This window comes from Rhamphochromis sp. 'chilingali' (assembly GCF_963969265.1).
Source record: "Rhamphochromis sp. 'chilingali' genome assembly, chromosome: 17".
Classification (NCBI taxonomy): Eukaryota; Metazoa; Chordata; class Actinopteri; order Cichliformes; family Cichlidae; genus Rhamphochromis; species Rhamphochromis sp. 'chilingali'.
In genome coordinates this window covers 5,902,402-5,923,314 of record NC_137944.1, presented here as the reverse complement: position 1 = coordinate 5,923,314, position 20,913 = coordinate 5,902,402, and the positions used below count along the sequence as shown (strand labels likewise).

General features: G+C 41.6%; 2 protein-coding genes across 2 annotated transcripts; one reads left to right on the top strand and one right to left on the bottom strand.

Moving 5' to 3' along the window:
* Nucleotides 1–1,302: 1,302 nt before the first annotated feature.
* eif3i (eukaryotic translation initiation factor 3, subunit I) lies at nucleotides 1,303–6,240 on the top strand. Its single transcript, XM_080862369.1, has 11 exons — nucleotides 1,303–1,436; nucleotides 1,820–1,912; nucleotides 1,999–2,086; nucleotides 2,369–2,434; nucleotides 2,898–3,047; nucleotides 4,330–4,457; nucleotides 4,983–5,093; nucleotides 5,214–5,303; nucleotides 5,392–5,465; nucleotides 5,565–5,657; nucleotides 5,759–6,240. The coding sequence occupies exons 1-11, from the start codon at nucleotides 1,434–1,436 to the stop codon at nucleotides 5,838–5,840; spliced, it is 978 nt and encodes a 325-aa protein (XP_080718495.1). The 5' UTR covers nucleotides 1,303–1,433; the 3' UTR covers nucleotides 5,841–6,240.
* Nucleotides 6,241–9,917: 3,677 nt separating this feature from the next.
* On the bottom strand, nucleotides 9,918–17,099 carry LOC308384054 (putative histone deacetylase 1-B). Its single transcript, XM_080862368.1, has 12 exons — nucleotides 16,950–17,099; nucleotides 15,851–15,963; nucleotides 14,357–14,474; nucleotides 14,199–14,273; nucleotides 13,801–13,939; nucleotides 12,874–13,015; nucleotides 12,691–12,783; nucleotides 12,493–12,601; nucleotides 12,026–12,406; nucleotides 11,773–11,928; nucleotides 11,644–11,689; nucleotides 9,918–10,753 (listed from the first exon to the last, which is right to left on the bottom strand). Exons 1-12 carry the CDS (start codon nucleotides 16,996–16,998, stop codon nucleotides 10,726–10,728), a joined length of 1,449 nt encoding a protein of 482 aa, XP_080718494.1. The 5' UTR covers nucleotides 16,999–17,099; the 3' UTR covers nucleotides 9,918–10,725.
* Between the last annotated feature and the right edge of the window lie 3,814 nt (nucleotides 17,100–20,913).

Genomic DNA, 20,913 nt, shown 5'->3' with positions numbered 1-20,913 from the left:
CTAGACTCAAGCTTTTATCTGATGCTTCTATAAATATTTGGTCAGTGATGCTTGTGTTTTGAGTATGTGTGTAATTTTGCCTCAGTTACAGCACCACGGTGGATTTTAAGTCGAGGTGGTTTTCCAAAAATGCCGCATTAACTGTTCAGGAATTCCAGACATTTTTCGATACTGTGCCGAATTTTAGAGTGTCAGAAGTCCCTGGACTTTCAGACCTTTAAGATCAGGGATGTCAAAGATGTTTTATGTCATTGACCATGTATGGCCCAATTTGAGCTTTAAGGGGCCAGCCCAGTAAAGCTCCCCATACTATAAGCGGGAAAAGAGGTTGAATTAAATGTTTAATCCCAGAGTTATCTAATTATAAGGAAATGATGTGCAATTTAAATAGTACATCTCAGGTCTTGCATGGTAGACAAATGTTACTGTAGTAAAGTAATCTGTCAACAAAACTCTTTGGGTTTAAACTGTAAGAAATGAAAGCGCTGCAGAAAAAAACGTTCTGTTAGCTCATTGCTGAGACTGACCTGTATTATAAAACAGGAGATTTTTATATTATTTTCAGAAAATTGCTGAGTTTTTTGCTGCAAAGTTAAAAAACAATAACATGAATTTCTATAGTAGATACTACAAAAAAATAACACACCTACACTTTTTTGCTAAGTCCCTGATAGGTTTATTAATTAATTAATTTATTTATTTTTCACCTAATGATCATTTCCCCCGCCTGCATCTACAAATTATTGGACTTGGTATTGAATTATTATTCAAGATTCTTTATTTGTCACATGCATGGTTATACAGGTATAACACGCAGTGAAATGTGACCTGATACATATATATGATACTGGTTTTATGTGTTTTTACATTCAAATAAATGTAAAATTGAGGAAAAGGCAAAGGGAAAATTATACATGTGGAAATAAGTTAAAATGATATACTGTTATAAATTACAATTATCTGTAGCAATATATACGCTGTTTATAGTATGGGTGAAAATATGTCTGTGAAGGTTCTCAGTCATCCAGGTCATCGTAGCTTCTCGGATGAGAGGTGAAACGTCTTCAAGCAACTTAAAGAAGTCCAGACGCTTTTCTTTGCAAGCTCCTTTGACTATTGGTGAAAACGAATTTAATCAGACTGGAGCCTCAACAAATATGTTGGAATAAATGGGTTCAAAAAAGATAAAAAGACTAGAGATTTTGGGGATTTTCTTTTTAACTACTATAGTAACTATTAAGCCTTACTCTACTCTCCTAATCAGAAGGTGGCGGTAATGCGCTCGAATGCGATTTCCCCATCTGCCAAGAGAAGAAGAACATTTCCTCTTCCGCCGCGGCTCCGGTGCATGAAACACGAGTGTTCATCATTTCTCTTTCAACGGGCGGAACGGCGACAATACTGGACTTGCTGCCGACACTTAGCTGACAAAAATGGTTAGTGTGCTCCTTGGTAAATGGTTCCTGATGCTAATATTTGTTTTCGAATGAAGCGGTTTGTTGATACCAGGATCGCCTCCAGCTTAGCTAGCGTAACTGCTGGTGCTACCGTTAGCTTAGCTCGAAAATTAGCCAGCGACAGCTTATATTTGAGCTAGTGTTAGCTGGGTGTAGCTAAAAGAGGTTTCGCCGGCCTGTGGTGGTTGCTACAAGTGGAAAGCTGCTTTCCCGTTTTCTTCTTTGCCATTTTCTCTCGTTCGCTGTTTTGCTAAGCATTTCAACGTTAATAGTTGTTTCGTCATCGTAGAGCCCTGCGCATTGTTTCCCCTTTGAAACAGGGCGACCTGCTGATCTAAAATCAATGTTTGTGTTGTTCACAGAAACCGATCCTGCTCCAGGGCCACGAGAGGTCCATCACTCAGATCAAGTACAACAGAGAAGGAGACTTGTTGTTCTCTGTAGCTAAAGACACGGTGGGTTCATAATAGCCAAGCTCACTCATCCATTGTTTGTTAGTTTGTTTGCAGCTGGCCAACTCGTTGATCATCTCTCTCTACAGGTAACTAACGTATGGTACTCGGTCAATGGCGAGAGGCTTGGTACCTACAACGGACACACAGGAGCTGTGTGGTGTGTGGACTGTGACTGTATCCTTATTTTTCTGGAAAAAATGCTTGGAAAAGTTTTTTTTTTTTGTAGCAAACGGATGTAGTTTGAGATTGTAATGTATCGATCGTGCATGCTCGATCATCCAGGTAAGGAAATTCAACTAAAGTAATTATGTTCATCGTAAAAACATGAGCTGAGGTGGTCTTAGATATGTGACATCGAGATGAACAGAGCAAACTTTCTGGGATGAGTTTGTAATCCTGTGATAGTGTCTGTGCTGAGGATACGCATGTTTGGATCCTTAACTTGTCTTCTCTCAGGGGACACTAAAAATGTGCTAACAGGATCAGCAGATAACAGCTGTCGGTTGTGGGACTGTGAGACCGGTAGGTTGAAAACAAGTTAATCATTTTTCTTTCACTAGCTTTGCATGATTTCAAACTAATCTTCATGTGTGGTATACTGGGCTTTGCTCTGCTCCCTCAGTTGATCTTCTCTCTCAGTCTGGCTGTTTTAGCTCCTTTCATGTTAAGTGTAACTATATTCTGATTGGCTGATTGGTGGGTGGGGCTTCTGTGCTCACAGCCTAAGTTTTCAATGACATATAGAGCCATGGGTAGAAAAAAAAACTGAGGATTTTGTGGGGATTACTTGTCATTTTAAATTTTGTCTGAGGTTAATAAAAGCATCGACCATTTTAACGGTGTATAAGAGAAAAGGGAAAAACATAATGTATCCACTTTAATGCCATATTTGCAGCATCGTCTGAACCACTCAGGTATGAGACAATCTCTAACCGGAAGTAGCTTCTTCTACAGTGTCATAAAGCCCACAGTGTGTCGTCCACAGGTAAACAGCTGGCTCTGCTCAACACCAACTCTGCTGTTCGAACGTGCGGCTTCGACTTCAGCGGCAACATCATCATGTTTTCCACAGATAAGCAGATGGGTTACCAGTGTTTCCTGAACTTCTTTGACCTGCGGGATCCACAGCAGATAGGTGCATATACACAGTGTTAGCAGTCATGTTGATCTTTAAAGAAAAAGGGCTACAAGACTAAAGAGTCACACATCAGAGGTGCTTTGAAGCCACCATTGGGCACATTGTCCTCCATAGACCAGTGTGAAGTAACTCATCTTTGTCTCAGTTTTATATGTATTTAGAGTAGAGCTGGGCGATAGAACGATAACGATATATATTGCGAACTAACTTTTTCTCAATAGAAAAAACTATTGCGATAGGCCTCACCACTCTTGTCCTCTTAAAAAAAAAAAAAAAAAAAAAAAAAAGAACAGCCAATCCAAATTAAGTAGCGCAGAGCCGAACCAATCACAGTCGCAGCGTCACGTCACGTGACTTGTTACGTACAGCACAAGTGCCAAGCCGCACATGTGTATTTGTTTGGGAAGCAGCCAGCCGCCGTGCCGCCCGGGTAATGGAGAAAATGAGTGTGCTGACTACAGAAAAATCAACTGAGAGCGTGACCGAAGGTTACCGAAGAGAAAACAGATGACCGTTCCAATGCCGGAGAGATTGTTGAATGGAAGAGCCATAGAAGTTCCGTAGTGTGAAGGTATTTCTGCTATTTCAACTCTGACAAAAAACAGAGTAGCGCGCACTGTAAATTGTGCCAAAAGCAAGTCTGGAAATGAAGCGGTGCATGCTCAATCTCTGACTGGAAGCGCTAATTCGTCATTCGGCTTTTGTCAGACTAAAGTAACTGTTAAAACTGTTTGAAAAGCTAAGCTATACAACAAGGAGCGATTGAGAATTTCCTTTTAGTTCTCAGTTTATTTGATATTGACAAAAGTTAGTCAATTTTTTCTGTTCTTCTGTAAAACAAACCATTTATTTTTAGAATTAATATTTTGTTTCTAAGTGGAATTGACGATTTAGTCTGTTTCGTTTGTTCTATTTTGAAACTTAAACGCTTTAGCGGCTGCCTTTTGTGTAGTTTGCAATATTTGCCTTATATTTTATTTTGCAATATTTTATTTATTATGGGAAATAAATATTTAAATCAAAACAAGCTGCTGATTATTTCACATTTTACTTGTGAGCAACGGCACATTTAAATCTTACAAATATAGTTATTTGGCTTATATCGTGATATATATCGTTATCGCCTGAAATGAAAAAAAAAACATATCGTGATATGAAAAAATCTTATATCTCTAATTTAGAGATTTTTACTGTATTGGTGGAATTATTGCCGTATATGCGGATTATGGCTCATGTCAGTGGTATAAAGTTGTAATTTCTCTCTCTCTTCTCTCTGCAGAGGACAACCAGCCCTACCTGACCGTACCATGCAGTGACCACAAGATCACCAGTGCTGTGTGGGGACCTCTGGGAGAATTTGTCATTGCCGGCCATGAGAACGGAGAGATCAACCAGTTTAGTGCCAAGGTTTGTCACACACACTGGGAACATGTGGGAATGTATTAAACAGGCAACATAGAAAGCAACGTGCGATCTACACACAGCCCACAGTGCTACGAAAATGGAGCCTCTTCACCTTTCCCTTGATTTCTGTATATGCTGTTACCATGGTGATTGCTCATATTAAACATGACCAGAATTTCATATGACACCACAGTATGTACAAGGAGTCATTGTAAGCCAGACTGCTCAAAACAGTTTCACACCATCTTTTTTTTTTCCCTACCCTGTGTGATGTCAGAGAGGGTGTCCTTGTATGGTTATCTCAGACATGCAAGAGGCAGCTTATCAGGACAGAAATGGCTTAAAGGGAGCAGAGCCAAAACGGCTTGTTTCAGACAGGATGAACTGATGAGGTCCACTGTAACATGAAATGAACAAGGCTTATTTTGAATTGTTGAGTGCCTGAATAAAAATGCGGAGCTTGAAACAAGAAAAAAATGAATCCCGCTTCAAAGCGTCATGTTGAAACATGCTTCATGTTTTGGACAGTCTGGAGAGATCCTGAAGAAGGCCAAGGAGCACACCAAGCAGATCAATGACATCCAGACATCTGTGGATCTGACGATGTTCATCTCTGCCTCCAAGGACAACACTGCTAAGGTAAGCCTTTAAACACAACCTCTGAGATCAGGTCACTGATGTACGTTCGCTTTAAACGTCACATGCAGATGTCTCTGATGCTGTTACTGAGTGTTGGTCATGTTCCTCATGTTCTTGTAGTTGTTTGACTCGACTTCTCTGGATCACATCAAGACATTTAAGACAGAGAGACCTGTTAACTCTGCTGCCATCTCCCCGATAATGGACCATGTAAGAGAAGCCCCTCACAGGTGCTGCATGTCCTTTGCACAGAGGATCAGTCTGACATTTAATATTTACTCAATGCTGTGTCACTCAGGTGGTGATGGGAGGTGGACAGGAGGCCATGGAGGTCACTACGACCTCCACCAGGATCGGGAAGTTTGAGGCCAGGTAAGCTAACGTGACAGATGTGGATTCCCCTTTTAATGCTTGATTTTAGTCCTTTCAGGAACCTGTTGTGGTGGTAACCACCTTCTTTGCTGTACTCAGGTTCTTCCATGCTGCCTATGAAGAGGAGTTTGGCAGGGTCAAAGGTCACTTCGGCCCAATCAACTGTGTGGCATTCCACCCTGACGGCAAGAGGTAAAAGACGACCGTCTTCCTGACCATCATCTTCAAATATGCAGACAGCGTGGTTGAAGCAGTTGTTAACACTTTTCTCCTGCTGTTGTCGTTTTGTGCAGTTACAGCAGTGGAGGAGAAGACGGATACGTAAGGATTCATTACTTTGACCCACAGTACTTTGACTTTGAATTGGAGGCGTAAACTGCCAGCCCGCCTGACCCCACAGCTTCAGCTGACATCAGACTCAGTCCAGTCAGGAAAGAGGAATAACGGACAGTCGGCACTTTGTCTCCTCCCCTTCATCTGAACTGATCTGGAGTCAGGGTACAACAAAGGTCTACGCTGTACACTTCTCCCAGATTACTTCACAATAAAGGAATAGCGCCGACGAGAGTGTGGTGTTTATTGTAAGGCTTTTTATCTAACATCACTTTTGACACTCCTGTGGCATCAGGGGCGTCTGGATCTCTACATATTTTGTGACTGGACTTTAACCCATTCTCCTGAAGTGTATTTAATTTGACAAGAATTTGACTTATCAATCATTTTTCTGTTGTGAAGCCATTCTGCCAAAAATCGCTATAAAATACCTTAAAAAGTTGTTCCAGTTTGTCATCTCTCATTTTGATAGCACTTGATAGTAAAAATAAGCCTGAACAGTGTGGAGTGATACAAGTTTATAGTGGTGATTGTGTTTCTTATACTCTCATGTGGGACATACAGTGGGGCAAAAAAGTATTTAGTCAGCCACCGATTGTGCAAGTTCCCCCACTTAAAATGATGACAGAGGTCAGTAATTTGCACCAGAGGTACACTTCAACTGTGAGAGACAGAATGTGAAAAAAAAATCCATGAATCCACATGGTAGGATTTGTAAAGAATTTATTCGTAAATCAGGGTGGAAAATAAGTATTTGGTCACCTCAAACAAGGAAAATCTCTGGCTCTCACAGACCTGTAACGTCTTCTGTAAGAAGCTTTTCTGTCCCCCACTCGTTACCTGTATGAATGGCACCTGTTTGAACTCATCATCTGTATAAAAGACACCTGTCCACAGCCTCAAACAGTCAGACTCCAAACTCCGCCATGGCCAAGACCAAAGAGCTTTCGAAGGACACCAGGAAAAGTATTGTAGACCTGCACCAGACTGGGAAGAGTGAATCTACAATAGGCAAGCAGCTTGGTGTGAAAAAATCAACTGTGGGAGCAATCATCAGAAAATGGAAGACATACAAGACCACTGATAATCTCCCTCGATCTGGGGCTCCACGCAAGATCTCATCCCGTGGGGTCAAAATGATCATGAGAACGGTGAGCAAAGATCCCAGAACCACACGGGGGGACCTGGTGAATGACCTGCAGAGAGCTGGGACCAAAGTAACAAAGGTCACCATCAGTAACACACTACAACGGCAGGGAATCAAATCCCGCAGTGCCAGACGTGTTCCGCTGCTGAAGCCAGTGCATGTCCAGGCCCGTCTGAAGTTTGCCAGAGAGCACATGGATGATACAGCAGAGGATTGGGAGAATGTCATGTGGTCAGATGAAACCAAAGTAGAACTTTTTGGTATAAACTCAACTCGTCGTGTTTGGAGGAAGAAGAATACTGAGTTGCATCCCAAGAACACCATACCTACTGTGAAGCATGGGGGTGGAAACATCATGCTATGGGGCTGTTTTTCTGCCAAGGGGACAGGACGACTGATCCGTGTTAAGGACAGAATGAATGGGGCCATGTATCGTGAGATTTTGAGCCAAAACCTCCTTCCATCAGTGAGAACTTTGAAGATGAAACGAGGCTGGGTCTTCCAACATGACAATGATCCAAAACACACCGCCCGGGCAACAAAGGAGTGGCTCCGTAAGAAGCATTTGAAAGTCCCGGAGTGGCCTAGCCAGTCTCCAGACCTCAACCCCATAGAAAATCTGTGGCGGGAGTTGAAAGTCCGTGTTGCTCGGCGACAGCCCCAAAACATCACTGCTCTCGAGAAGATCTGCATGGAGGAATGGGCCAAAATACCAGCTACTGTGTGCAAACCTGGTAAAGACCTATAGTAAACGTTTGACCTCTGTTATTGCTAACAAAGGTTATGTTACAAAGTATTGAGTTGTATTTTTGTTATTGACCAAATACTTATTTTCCACCCTGATTTACGAATAAATTCTTTACAAATCCTACCATGTGGATTCATGGATTTTTTTTCCACATTCTGTCTCTCACAGTTGAAGTGTTCCTCTGGTGCAAATTACTGACCTCTGTCATCATTTTAGGTGGGGGAACTTGCACAATCGGTGGCTGACTAAATACTTTTTTGCCCCACTGTACCTCTTCCATTCTCTCTACTAAGCTCAGTGATCTGCTAACGAATCGATCGCTCTTTGTAAAACCTTAAACAGTTTTTTACCAAGTCAGACATGGTTTGCAGCTCTGACACTTGATCCAAGGAGGAGAGCAGGGTGAGAAAACGTTTACACATCGAAGTACAGTGTGTTGGTATTGGTACCTTTATTGTCCCTAACGGGAAATTGATTTGCAGTATGTCCGTACAGACAACCAACACATCACATACACACTCCAAAATAATCTAATATAAGCCTGACAAAACAACCTAGATTTTTCATCAAAAAAGTACAATGTGCAATGGCAACAACACTTATGGTTTAGTGTTATTAACTTTAATAATAGCAGCAGGTACAAAAAACAATCTATGTCTCTTTGTCTTCACTGCAGGCACTTTATAATGGTGACCTGATGGAAGCAGTTGAAAATCATTAAAGAGAAGATGATCTGAACACAACAGGACAGAGGTGGCCTTCCTCAGCACCTGCCTGTTATAAAAGTCCACAAGCTGGACCTGAGACCTCCCTAAAATCTTACCAGCCACTTTAACCAGGTTGCTAAGTCTGGTCTTATTATTCAGGGACATATTACCGTACAGCAATGATACAGAAAGTTAAAACAGATTCAATAAAACTTTTATAAAAAAAGTCATTTCAGATGAAACATTGAAACCTCTCAACCTCCTTAAAATGTACAGTCTTTGTTGAACCTTTTTCACTGTAGCAGCAAGATGTTACTCAAAGGACAGAGTCTTATCAAGAACAACCCCCAAATACTTGTAACTGTCCACCAGTTCAATGGCTGCACCATTTACCACTGTTAGCGCAGGATGGGGGGATGTCTTCCTGAAGTCAATAACCATGTCCTTGGTTTTCAAGGTGTTAATCATTAAGGAGGACTGATCACACCACGAAACAAACTCATCCACAACAGGCCCATGGGAATCCTCTTCACCATGAAGGAGGCTTACAATGACTGTGTCATCTGCATATTTAATGAAATGCCTGTTGGCCTGTGTACTCAGTGTTTTTGCATTAATGCTTGATTCACATATTGGGTGAGAAAAAATGGGAACTTTTATTAGTTAGTTGCAGTTTTTAGTTTGAAAGATTTATTTTTGTACAATTGCACGATATCCACGAGGTGTGAAATTTTCAAGTGGTTACAAGCAGTTGACCAATACTGTAGGACGGGGATGTCAAACTTTGATCTTAAGTGGGCTGGACCAGAAAAAGTTGATAGTTCAGACCGTCCTGTGATTATACAATAGAAAACCTCATCTCACGCTCTGCAAGAAGCTGGCTGACACCAAACAACTCCCTACTCTGAGCCCTTAACCTCCACAGGCACCAAGACTGTCTGGGTGTGGTAAGGAAATTGTCTCTAATAACGTCATCAGAACCGAATGTACTTGTAGCCATTTTTTTCTCTGAGCATTCAAAGCCACGTGCACGGACAATTTGGGGTTCAGTACACTGCATGTGGAAGTGTGATCGAGCAAACTTGGGGAGCTGGGTCTTCTTAAAACACTCTTGATCAGCGGTCCCCAACCCCCGGGCCTCGGACCGGTACCGGGCCGCGAGAGTTGAGGCTCAGGTGTGAAATGTATAGTTTTCAGGGTTTTTATCGGTTTCCAGCGTTATTTTGTTATCGTTTTTATCGTTAACTCTGTTTTCCTGGGTCTTTTCACGTGTGTTATGAATAAATCTTCTTTTTTACAGTACCAGTACTAGTTTTATTTTGTTGTATTTATCCGCGACACCTTAAAGGCCGGTCCGTGAAAATATTGTCGGGCATAAACCGGTCCGTGGCGCAAAAAAGGTTGGAGACCGCTGCTCTTGATGACAAGTTAGGTGGCACTGTACTGTAAATTCTGGCTTGCCTTTGTATCTTTAATTTACAGTGTCAGTACGAATAACAAGTCAGGACAATATAAGATTCTGTTTTATCTTTTATTTATTTTTTTATAACAAAGTTCTGATAATGCACATTTCACAAGGATAGAACTCCAAACAAGCACGTGTAGAGGCTCACTCCACCTTCATGTATAATGGTACAAAATATCTAAAATAAGTCACTCATACCCCAACAGTAACCCCAGAAGAGGTTCACACTCATACTTACATAAACACACAATGGAGGAAGAAAATAAAAAAACAGAGCAGATATTCATAGGAAAATGGGCTGAGGGGACTGTACTCGTGATTTTAAATAAGTTACTGAGCAGAGATCGGGGACTGTTTGGGCAAAGGCAGTAATACGTACATGCTAAAGGCGAGACCAATCTAAACATGCATTCACTAGTGAAGCAACACAGAGGCAAACAGTGCCTCATGCTGGTTATTCAGTATCACAGTATCATAAATAGATGTCTGAAAACTAACGAAGCCTTTTTGCATGTGAGCACTTGGAAATCATCTACATCTCTGCAGGGACTTCCGAGTGAAATACCAGGATAGGAACAGTAACACTCTGGGTGGCTTTCAAATATTATTAGAGCAAACCTGGTTTACACACCAGCTCACAGGGATTGATTTTATTCTACATGGAGCACCAGGCGGGTGCGGTTTATACCGGCGCATTACTGGGCTTGTAAACAGGTGACAGTGTAAATCAGGCTTGCCTCTAAGAGCACATAATAAAAACAGGAATAGAAAAAGGCCCTATCACTGGAGCGGGAGAATACAGGAATCAAGAGGGGCTTGAGGATAACAATAAAACCATCCATTCCTCTGTGTGCCGGTCTTCAGGTCGTCTTCACCTCTTCTTTTGGTCTGAAACAGGTTAGAAGTTGCTACAGTTACTACACTGAGTTTACTCAGAAAACATCATCTAAACAGCTAACACAAAGACAAAGAGGGTTCCCTTTCTTTTAGCAGTTTCAGTAACTTATCTGCTGTTACCAGCCCTTTTCTCAAACACTAACTATGAACGTCATGTAGTGAAGCACCATATTACACCCACACTGTACTCCTGTATCTCTTTATCAAAACAACTGTCCAATCAGATGAAGCTTTGGTCATATCACTAATTAACTGATTAGCCAGCAGTGTGCCAGGACACACCAATAACCTCGTGCTTTTACTAACCATAGCAAGTTACCAACAGCACTGAATAATCATTAGTACTTTCATACAGCAACATTACCAGCTGCAGAACAGATTAGGGAGGTGATGGACGGTGATCATTTGCTTGTTCATGCCTCACACCTCTTTCTATAAATGAATGTGTGTGGTACGCAGCTCCTCTGATTGGAGCTTAATACACCTGTCTGTATGCACGAAGCCATTTTTTTAAACACTTAAAAACCGACTGAACGACTTCAACTACAAGTCTAAAGAACAACTAAAAAGTAGGTCAAATCATGCAATGCAACTCCACTATATGCCTCTTGTTGTCTCATTAGCTGCTTTGTTGTTGTGTGTGAGCCACACAGTATGCAGAGAGGTAGACAGCATTGCCTTACTACACACACGGCCTTAACTGAAAACCCTAAATGATAAATGCAAGAAACCACTACACCAACCAGTTACAAACCACAATGTCATGAATCTGAAATTGCTTCAAGCTGGGAACCTGGTGTCAAAATTCTCTACTCCATATCCAGTGAACAACCGAGACAAGTAAAAGTGAACCACTCTGTCCCAGTCTGAATGTTTCTTACCCTGATGTGTCCATTTTCTCCTCCTCCTTCTCTTCCTCTTTGACTTCTAGGAAGCAAAGACACATGGGTAAATACTGTTCCTGTTATCTTTAATCATGTTCTACGATAGGTTTGTCTCACTAGCCTCACCTTTCTTTTCCTCTCCTCCCTTCTCATCCTCCTTCTTCACTCGTTTAGCCTTCTTGTGGTTAGCTGCGTTCCGGCGTCCCCCGCCTTGCCCCTCCGCCTCATCTTCAGAATCAGAAAACTCCTCCTCGCAGGCTATCCTCTTGTCGTGGGCTCGGACTGAAAAACAGAACACACACAAAAAGGCATCAGTACAAATCCTCATGCCACTGTTTCTTTAATCCTAAAAAAAATAATTCCTCCTGAAGTCTCTTACTAGAGATGCGTTTGTCTGGGTCTTCCTCCTCCTCGTCTCCGCTGTCTGGGTGAGGGGCATCCTCTGGGATCGCTTGCATCTGGACACCGGGGGCGTGAGGCAGCATACGCAGGTTCTCAAACAGGCGCTGTTTGATCTTCTCCAGGTACTCGTTGGTGTTCTGGTTGGTCATGTTGGAGGGGCTGATGTGCAGCTTAAAATCAGGCCCAAAATACTCAAAGTAATCATTGTACGGCAGCTCATTGGGGATGGAGCAGTCCAAGGCGACAGCGGTTTCGTAGGTCCAGCAACGGGCCACATTGCGGATGGTGTAGCCTCCGCCGCCCAGCATCAGCAGAGGAAGGTTGAAAGTTTTGATGTACTCGACACACTTGGCGTGACCTGTAGGAGTCAGCACATATTGGCGTGAAATTCCTGATGGTACAAAGGCAGATCTGAGCATTATCTTTTGGACTGTGTGGTTATACCTTTGATGGTGAGGTTAAAGCAGCCCAGTCTGTCTCCAGACAGAGAATCAGCTCCACACTGCAGCACCACAGCACTGGGCTGGTACATCTCCATGACTTTAGCCATGACCTAACACATACACAGTAATAATAAAGTCAGAACATGAACAGTGAACATGCTCTCTGCTGGCTACAGAAACATTATCAAAGAAAACTTACAGGCTTGAAGATGGCTTCATAGGACTCATCATCAATACCATCTCTGAGGGGGTAGTTCACTGCATAGTACTTGCCCTTTCCTGCTCCAATGTCCTGCACACATTGGGAATATTGTTGAATTCATGGTCACACATGTTCAAGTTGCACTGGTCACGTGTCAGACGTAAGAGTAAGAAAACTAACCCTCAGGTCTCCAGTGCCAGGAAAGTATTCCCCATACTTGTGGAAAGACACGGTCATGACCCTGTCTGTGGTGTAGAAGGCCTCCTCTACTCCATCACCGTGGTGGATGTCAATGTCAATGTATAACACCCTCTGATGGTATCTGAAACATGGCATAGAACTCAGTTAATAAACTTATACAGTTCTACTACTGTATAATAACATAAACAAAACAAAAAACACTCCAAAAGTGCACCCAGTGTGTGTTTCTACTTAAAAGCAAATAAATGCTGATGAAAATCAACCACTCAGAAAGACACAGGACAAAGACAGGGAGCCTAACAGAGCATTTCTGAATGCTTTCATAAATGCGCTCTGCAGACTGAAGGACAGCTTCATCCATCAGGCTGTCAGGAAGCTTAACTCCCTCCCGATTCTGCCCCCTCTCCCCTCTCTCCTCCACGGTCTCACTGAACTCTGTCACACACACACACTCTGACTCACTCAATGGCCTGCACCAGTTACCAGTCACTTTGTGGAGCATTGGACTGCCATTACCTCATAAGACTTTGTTGTTACACTATCTCTTACCGTACATTACTAAATCTCCATTTGCACTATTTGCCTATTTGCACTACTCTGCCTGGTTTACACCCAATGTCATTTACCCATTATATTGTATATTGTATAGCTTTCTTGTTATATGTAAAATTGTATTGTATTTATTTATTTAAATTTTTACTTTTTAATTATTTTACCTGCATTTTTTTAATCACTCTTATATTTAAATGTTCATTTGCTTTTTTATCTAGGGATTGAGAGTAACGTAGTTTCTATTCTCTGTATGTCCTGTACATGTGGCAGAATTGACAATAAAGTTGACTTTGACTTTGACAGAGGACAAGGATATACAGTCATGTAAAAACAGAGCACAGCTGTGCTGCTTACTTAAGCAGCTCCAGGATCGCCAGCACGATGTCATTGACATAGCAGAAACCAGAGGCCTCTGACTTCTTGGCGTGATGGAGCCCACCGGCCCAGTTGATGGCGATGTCTGTCTGCTGCTTGTTCAGCTTCACTGCTCCAGCTACAGGAATGAAAAAGAATAATCAACATTAAACAATCTGATGGAGCTTTTAAGGGGAGTTTTAACTGTATTTTGATTCTTGTAAGTTTGCATTTGAACAGTCAAAATATTCCTCATGTATGTTATTCTGGGCCTCTCAGTTCACCCTGTCTGAAACAAGTCATTTTAGCATCCACCTTCCTTTTTAAATTTCTTCTGATTAGCTGCTCTTTGTAAACAAAAGGACTGAGATTATGTGAAGTGTGTTTGGAAAACATACCCACAGAGCCACCTGTTGAGAGCTGACAAAACTCGAAGAGACCATCAAAGACTGGACAGTCCTCTCCAACATTGACTGTAAGAAAGAGAAAACCAGTTTTTACACGCCTGAACAGAAGGAAAAGCCGAGGATTAATGAGAAGAAAACAGCGCACTCACATCTCTGCATTTGTTTGCTGTACTCAGACATGTTGTCCGGTCGGATGGACCTCAGGAACTTAATGTAATCATCACTGTGGTACTTTGTCATCTCTTCACCACTGGCTTTGTGTGGTCTCTGAAATAACACACATTGTCAATAATTGTTAGTTGTAACTAACATTTCGTGCAGTTTGGTACAAGTGTGTGAATACAGACAGGGCTAACCCATCATTCAAGCCCTATTTACCTGTCTTATATAACTGACAGTCCTATGTAACGCAGCTTGAGATATATTTCAAAAATCATTTTTATTTAATTTTCTGAGATAAAACAAATATGGAAACCTTCCATAGTCAAACTATCCATTTATCTATCAATCGTCTATCACTTATTGACGTCAAAGTCACATGACCAGTCTAGAAGGGATATTGAGGGATTCGGCAACAGAGAGCCACGATCTTTCCAGCATGTTCCGAGTCCCCTCTGGGTTCACCATACCTCAAATATGTCATCTAAGTTGCACCCAAGAGGCATCCCAGTAAGACACCTGTACCACCTCAACTGGCTCGTTTTGATGCTGAGGAGTAGCAGCTCTGCTCTGAGCTCTACTGAATGTATCAAAGACCATATTCTTTACATAATTTCCTTAGGGATTATTAAAGGATTCTGGTCACTACTCCAAGTTTGTGGCCTTAAATCAGATTAGGAACAAAAACAAACAACCTTACGACTTCACGCTCACAAACAAGAACCTGATGAGTCTGAACTTCCAGCTAAAACCCATTTGACAGCCCAGTTCCCCCAGTTTGAGCCAGACACTATCACTCAATTAAAACCAGTAGAGGTAGGGGGCAGAAAAAAAAAGATTCAGCACAGCGTCATGATATTTTGGGTGGTGATACACAGGGACACCAAATACTCTGGGAATACTGCAAACAAGAAGGTTCGTCTCACCTGATAGGTGTTTCCCTCTGGACCACATCATTGGCAAAAAGCAAAGATGTGAAGCTGAGCTCACCAAACCTAGAGATTTTAACCTGCTGCCTACAAATTCTGTCCATAAAAGTTAGAAAGGGACTCAGTAACAAAGGGGATCCCTGGATAAGTCCAATGCCAATTTGGAATGAGTTTAACTTACTGCTGGAGACCAAACCCTCACTGTGGCTGCACAGGAACAAGTCACAGACTCATAAACCACAATTACAGCTGCATGAAGCTCTATAAATGTTACTCAACATGGACATCGTTCAAAGCTTAACACAGTTAAAACAGCAACCGATGACCATTATTTTAAATTTTTTTTTATAAAACTTCATCGCAGTTCTGCAGTAAACAGCAAATAACTACCCATTTTTATGTGTGTAAAAAAGCGCTATACAAATACAGGCCATTTACCATTTAAAAACTGTTGCAAGGTACAGTTGCATTAACAGTTTGCCTCTGAGTACTATCAGTCCTGGCAGAAACCCTGTGTGTGTGTCTCTGTCTGATGTGTCTGGTGGTATGACTCACATAGATCTCCATTTTTCTGTACAGTCCATAGTTGAGGAGGAGGTTGTGCGTCATACGGATCCTGTGTGGTTTCATGGGATGGCCCTGGCCATAGTAGTAATTCCCCACATCACCTGTGGGCAAAAACATCATCCAGACAAGTTTATTTTAGATATTGCAAAAAAAAAAGAAAGAAAGAAAGAAAAGCCACATTGCCTTAGGCATTTTAGTTCTTCTAAAAATGCCAAATTCAAGCTCAGCTCAACCCAAAACCTGCTCATCTGCATTTCAAATACACCTTTAAGTTAAAAAGCCTACGAGGCTTCGTGTAAGGATGACTTTTTTGTGAACTTGGCCAACTCTAAACCTCTTTTTTTTTTAATTAAAACTTGTAACACATTCACGAAACGACTACTGCAGAATACACCGTGGGCGTCTTGGGCTGACTTGTGGGAGTTTTTATCGGAATTATTTTGCCAGACAAACATTTTAAAAAGCACACAAGAAGGCTTGAGAGAAGGACCACGCTCAATACACCCGTTAATGTAGCCAAATCATTCGGCTGGGAATGTATAAGTTCAGTGTTATAGAAGTTTCTTATGTATGCGATTCTGCACATTTTTTTTTTTTAATGGAGTCAAACGCATTCTAACTTCTATGAAACCACTGGGCTAGATAGCGCCAATCTAGAGGAAGCCGGTACATCGTTCACACTTCTCGGAAGTTGTTAGCAATTCCCGAGTAACACTGATGTGATTAGCGTCGGATCGCTTCACGACTCCTTCACGCTGCAGGGAAGACCTTATTAGCCACACGCATCTAAAACCCACTAAAATGCTTTAACAATTTCACGAAACTGGTCTCTTTACTAAAGCACTTGAAAGTTCGATGAAGATCCCCCAGTGTGCTGCGTGCAGGCTTAAGCTAACAGCCAACTAGGCTTTCCGTGTGGCTAAAGCAGGCTAGTTAGTCAAGCTAACATTAGCTCACCACACCGGCTAGCTAGCCTGATGGTATAACAACCTTTTTCGATTCTTTATGAAATACATGTAATATTTCCTACTCTTCCAATGCCACTTCGATATCAAGGCAAACCAAGATGCATACGTTCGATATTTACCGTCATAGTAATAGCAAACTTTCTTCTTTGTTCCTTGAGACAGCGCCATTTTACCCCCCTGTTCCGTGCTCACCGGTTCCTCTGTGGCTCCAGGGAGCACTCGTTGAGGTCCTGTCAACCAATCACAGAGGCTGAACCGCCCTACAGGGAGGCGCCGGTATTACAAACCGAAGAGCGCCCTAGTGCGCTCCGTAGGCCGTTTGCCTTCGGGGCTTTCTATGGCAAAGATTTCTTTTCGTTTTCAGTTGCACTTGGTATTTGGGTTCAAGCTGCAAGAAGCAATGAAGGCAAGTTTCTGCACGTACAGTAGCCCGTGTCAGTTCTACAATGTGAGGGTGGTCACTGGTCACTGTAATCTCCAGCAACAACCAGTCCGTGAGCTGATAAAATAAGAATGAGCTTTTCTTCTTCCCCTGTGTCGAGAATCCTTTTACTTCAAGGTTTTGCCCAAGGAAAAACAGCTTTACTGTAGATTCGAGAAGGGATTGAAATGAACCCCCGATATTTAAAATCCACGGACTCCCCCCAATCCCCCTAGCCTGCCAAAATGAGGTCACCAGAACAAACAGGAAAAAAATATACTGAAGGCAGATGAGTAAACATGTAAGAGTGTTGATACACAGGGAACGATATTAAATGGTTTCAGTTGAGAATAATTATTTGAAAAGCCAAAAACGGAAAATGCCAAATGCATGGGAACCTCACTGCATTGATTTGTGTACTTTTCTATGCATAAATAATTGAAACAGAAAGCTACAAATAGTTACATAAAAATCTACGTGAAGGCAGGAAATGAGGTGATGCCTAAAATTTCCTAGGAGATGATGGCTCTCCTCTGATATTCACGGAAGAAATACCTGAATAGGAACGGTAGTGTCTGTGCTCAGCTCTCACTTTCCACAGTATGATCCACCCTTTAACATAAACACACCAGTTACACCAACATTTTATTGATCTCTTTAAATAATCTCTTTTATCTTATTGCAAGGTTGTTGCAAGGTTCTGTTTAATACTTTTTGTAATACATTAAATGTGTATTACAGAGGTCCATGACCATAAACCAAGCTGTCTTCAAAATAATTGGCAATAATCATAAAATTGGCCTGCATCATTTTCCTTTCCTTCCTGTGAGTCAGGGGGAAAGAGAAGAAAGACAAAAGACAAACTCAACAACATCAATTTGTCATCACCCACTTCTTTCAGGGTGAAACCATAGACTGTATAAAATGAAGTACATGGACCCCATTGCTTTTTGAAGTCCAATCTTGAAGCCTTGAGCTGGGTGTTTTGGCCATTGCCATCTTGGTGTTGTGAAACCAGATGTGACAAGTGAGGCGTGGAAATCTGCGAAACAATAGCTAGGTAGGCCAACAATAAAAACAACTCTCCTTTTCCATCCTTTTTGGCTCTAATCGGTGACTGTAGTCAAACTGAACACAATGTTGGAATCAATATGACTTGAAACCAGGAAAAATGGAAAATACATCAATAAAGTCATCAAGAATGTGTTTACTGAGGTCATAGGTGAAGGGAGCAGTGGGAATCATTTTCCCATTTACTTCTAAATCCCTGGACTCCTTTTAACATTTATATGGCGCCAATCCACAACTGTTGCTTTATGTTGTATGGTCAGGACCCTCCAATAATACAGAGAATATACTCAATTTGACAGAGATTATTGATGTTTGTCTATGTTTTAAACGCAGTAACAAACCGTTCCTGCTACTGCATAGATTTGCTTATAACAATCCTTATTCCCAAGGGATCACATGAGAAACTGGGAGTGTTGTGGACGACCATATATAAAACGGCTCTCTACAACATTCCCGCTTTCTCACATCTTTACGACATGCTGATATCAGCTTCAAAATTTAGACACAGTTTAATTGTATGGAAGGTTGGGTCTTGATTGTTGTCTCAACTTGAAATTTGAGTTCGGCCATTGAAAGAACCTGGTGGTCGGTTTGCTTTGTTTGTTCTCATTGAAAAATAAAAGTGTTTCAATGCACCAGAGGTAAATGTTCTTCTACTAAATATACTTTAACAAATGCACGTAAAGTGAAGTACATAAAGAACCCATTTTCCTTTTACAGTTTTTTCTGATGGTTTGAGCACATTTTTTGTAACTATTGGCTATTTTTGCAAAACTCTACACACAAATAAGAAAACTCTTCACCCAATCAGCAAAACATTGTAGTTTTCTTGTAAAAGTGAATAACCCTTGCTTATCTCTCCACACCTTTGTAAAAATGGTATTTTCGTATCCAACAGTTAACACAAGCCATCATATTACAGTTTTTTCTGAATGCTTAAACCCTAACTGTGATTCCTGTAGCACAATCTCTAAAACTATTCAGACTTATAGCAAAACCACTCACTGAGTTTGCAAAACTACAGTTTTTTACAGTCGCTAACAAGCGTTTGTCCAAACAGTTGTCACATTTGCAAAACTCTAAACACAATTAGCACAGGATCAGTCTGTTGTGGCCATACCATTCACACATTTCATGTCGTGTTCACCCAATATGCAGTCAGTGAACACATTTCCACAATGCTTACATTTTCTTAACAGACAAGTTATACCTCCCAACAAAACTATGGACTGTTCTTGTAGTATCTACGAATGTTAACACACAACATCCCACAATAGCAAAAACAATATTCCAAACCGTAGATACAGTATAAAAACCTCTGCCCCTGCAATGATATCAGTACAAAAACAATATCAATATCAAAAATATATCTCAGCTGTAAACAAACAAACAATTGAATAATTGACACACAGCTGATTTATGTTGGGTAAATTGGGCCAACCACACCTTCTTCCATTCTGGCTTAGACTCAGTGGGGTTCATAAGGCAAGACCTTGAGGAGTGATGTTTTTGGAAACAAAAAAAAGACAAACACTGTAATGTCTGGTCGAGGAGGAGTAAGAGCAAGGGGCCCAGAGAGAAGAGCAGGCCCAAGGAGAGGGCAAGGTATAGGTGTAAGAATGCGTGGTGGTGGCATTCCAAGGGCTGCAAGAACAGTAGTCAGTGATGAAATCCGTGCCACTATCATTGACCATGTAATCAACCATGGTCTTTCACTAAGAGAGGCTGGTGAAAGAGTGCAGCCCAATTTGAGGCGGTCAACGGTTGCCTCCATTATACGCACCTTTCAACAAACCAACAGGTAAGTATTGCATTTTACATGGATTGTTCCTATTCTCACTTGACATGTCAATATGGTCATACAGTAATGCATATGTTGAATTGTCTGTCTTTCTAAAGAATGCAACGTCTTCCACCCTCTAGGGGAAGAGGAAAGCTCCTCAGTAATGATCAGAAGCTTGCCATTGTGGAAATGGTTACTGCAAATAATGCAATAAAACTGCGTGAAATACAAACCAGAATTGTGGCGGACCATGAGATATTCGACAATATCGATAGAATCAGCCTCACAACCATTTCGCGGACATTGTCCAAACATAGAGTGCGGATGAAGCAGCTCTACACTGTTCCCTTTGAGAGGAACAGTGAGAGGGTCAAGGAGCTACGACGACAATATGTCCAGGTACAATGTATATTCAATCCAATGTCCAGTTCTATAAGCTTTGCACTTTGCAAGTAGGTAACCTACACAATACTAGGTTACAGTACAGTATGGTATACAGTACTAACATGACTTACATAAACTTTGTTTCAGAGAGTTATGGAATTGGAGGCCAACCAGGCCCCTCATGAATTCATATACATCGATGAGGCAGGATTCAATCTGGCCAAAAGGCGTCGACGTGGACGAAATGTAATTGGAAAAAGGGCCACAGTTGATGTGCCAGGACAGAGAGGGGCAAACATTACCATGTGTGCAGCAATTGCAAATGCAGGATTACTCCTTCACAAATGTCAGGTTGGACCCTATAATACAGAGCGCTTGCTTGCCTTTCTCAATGATCTCCACCAGCGCCTGGTTCCAGAGCAGG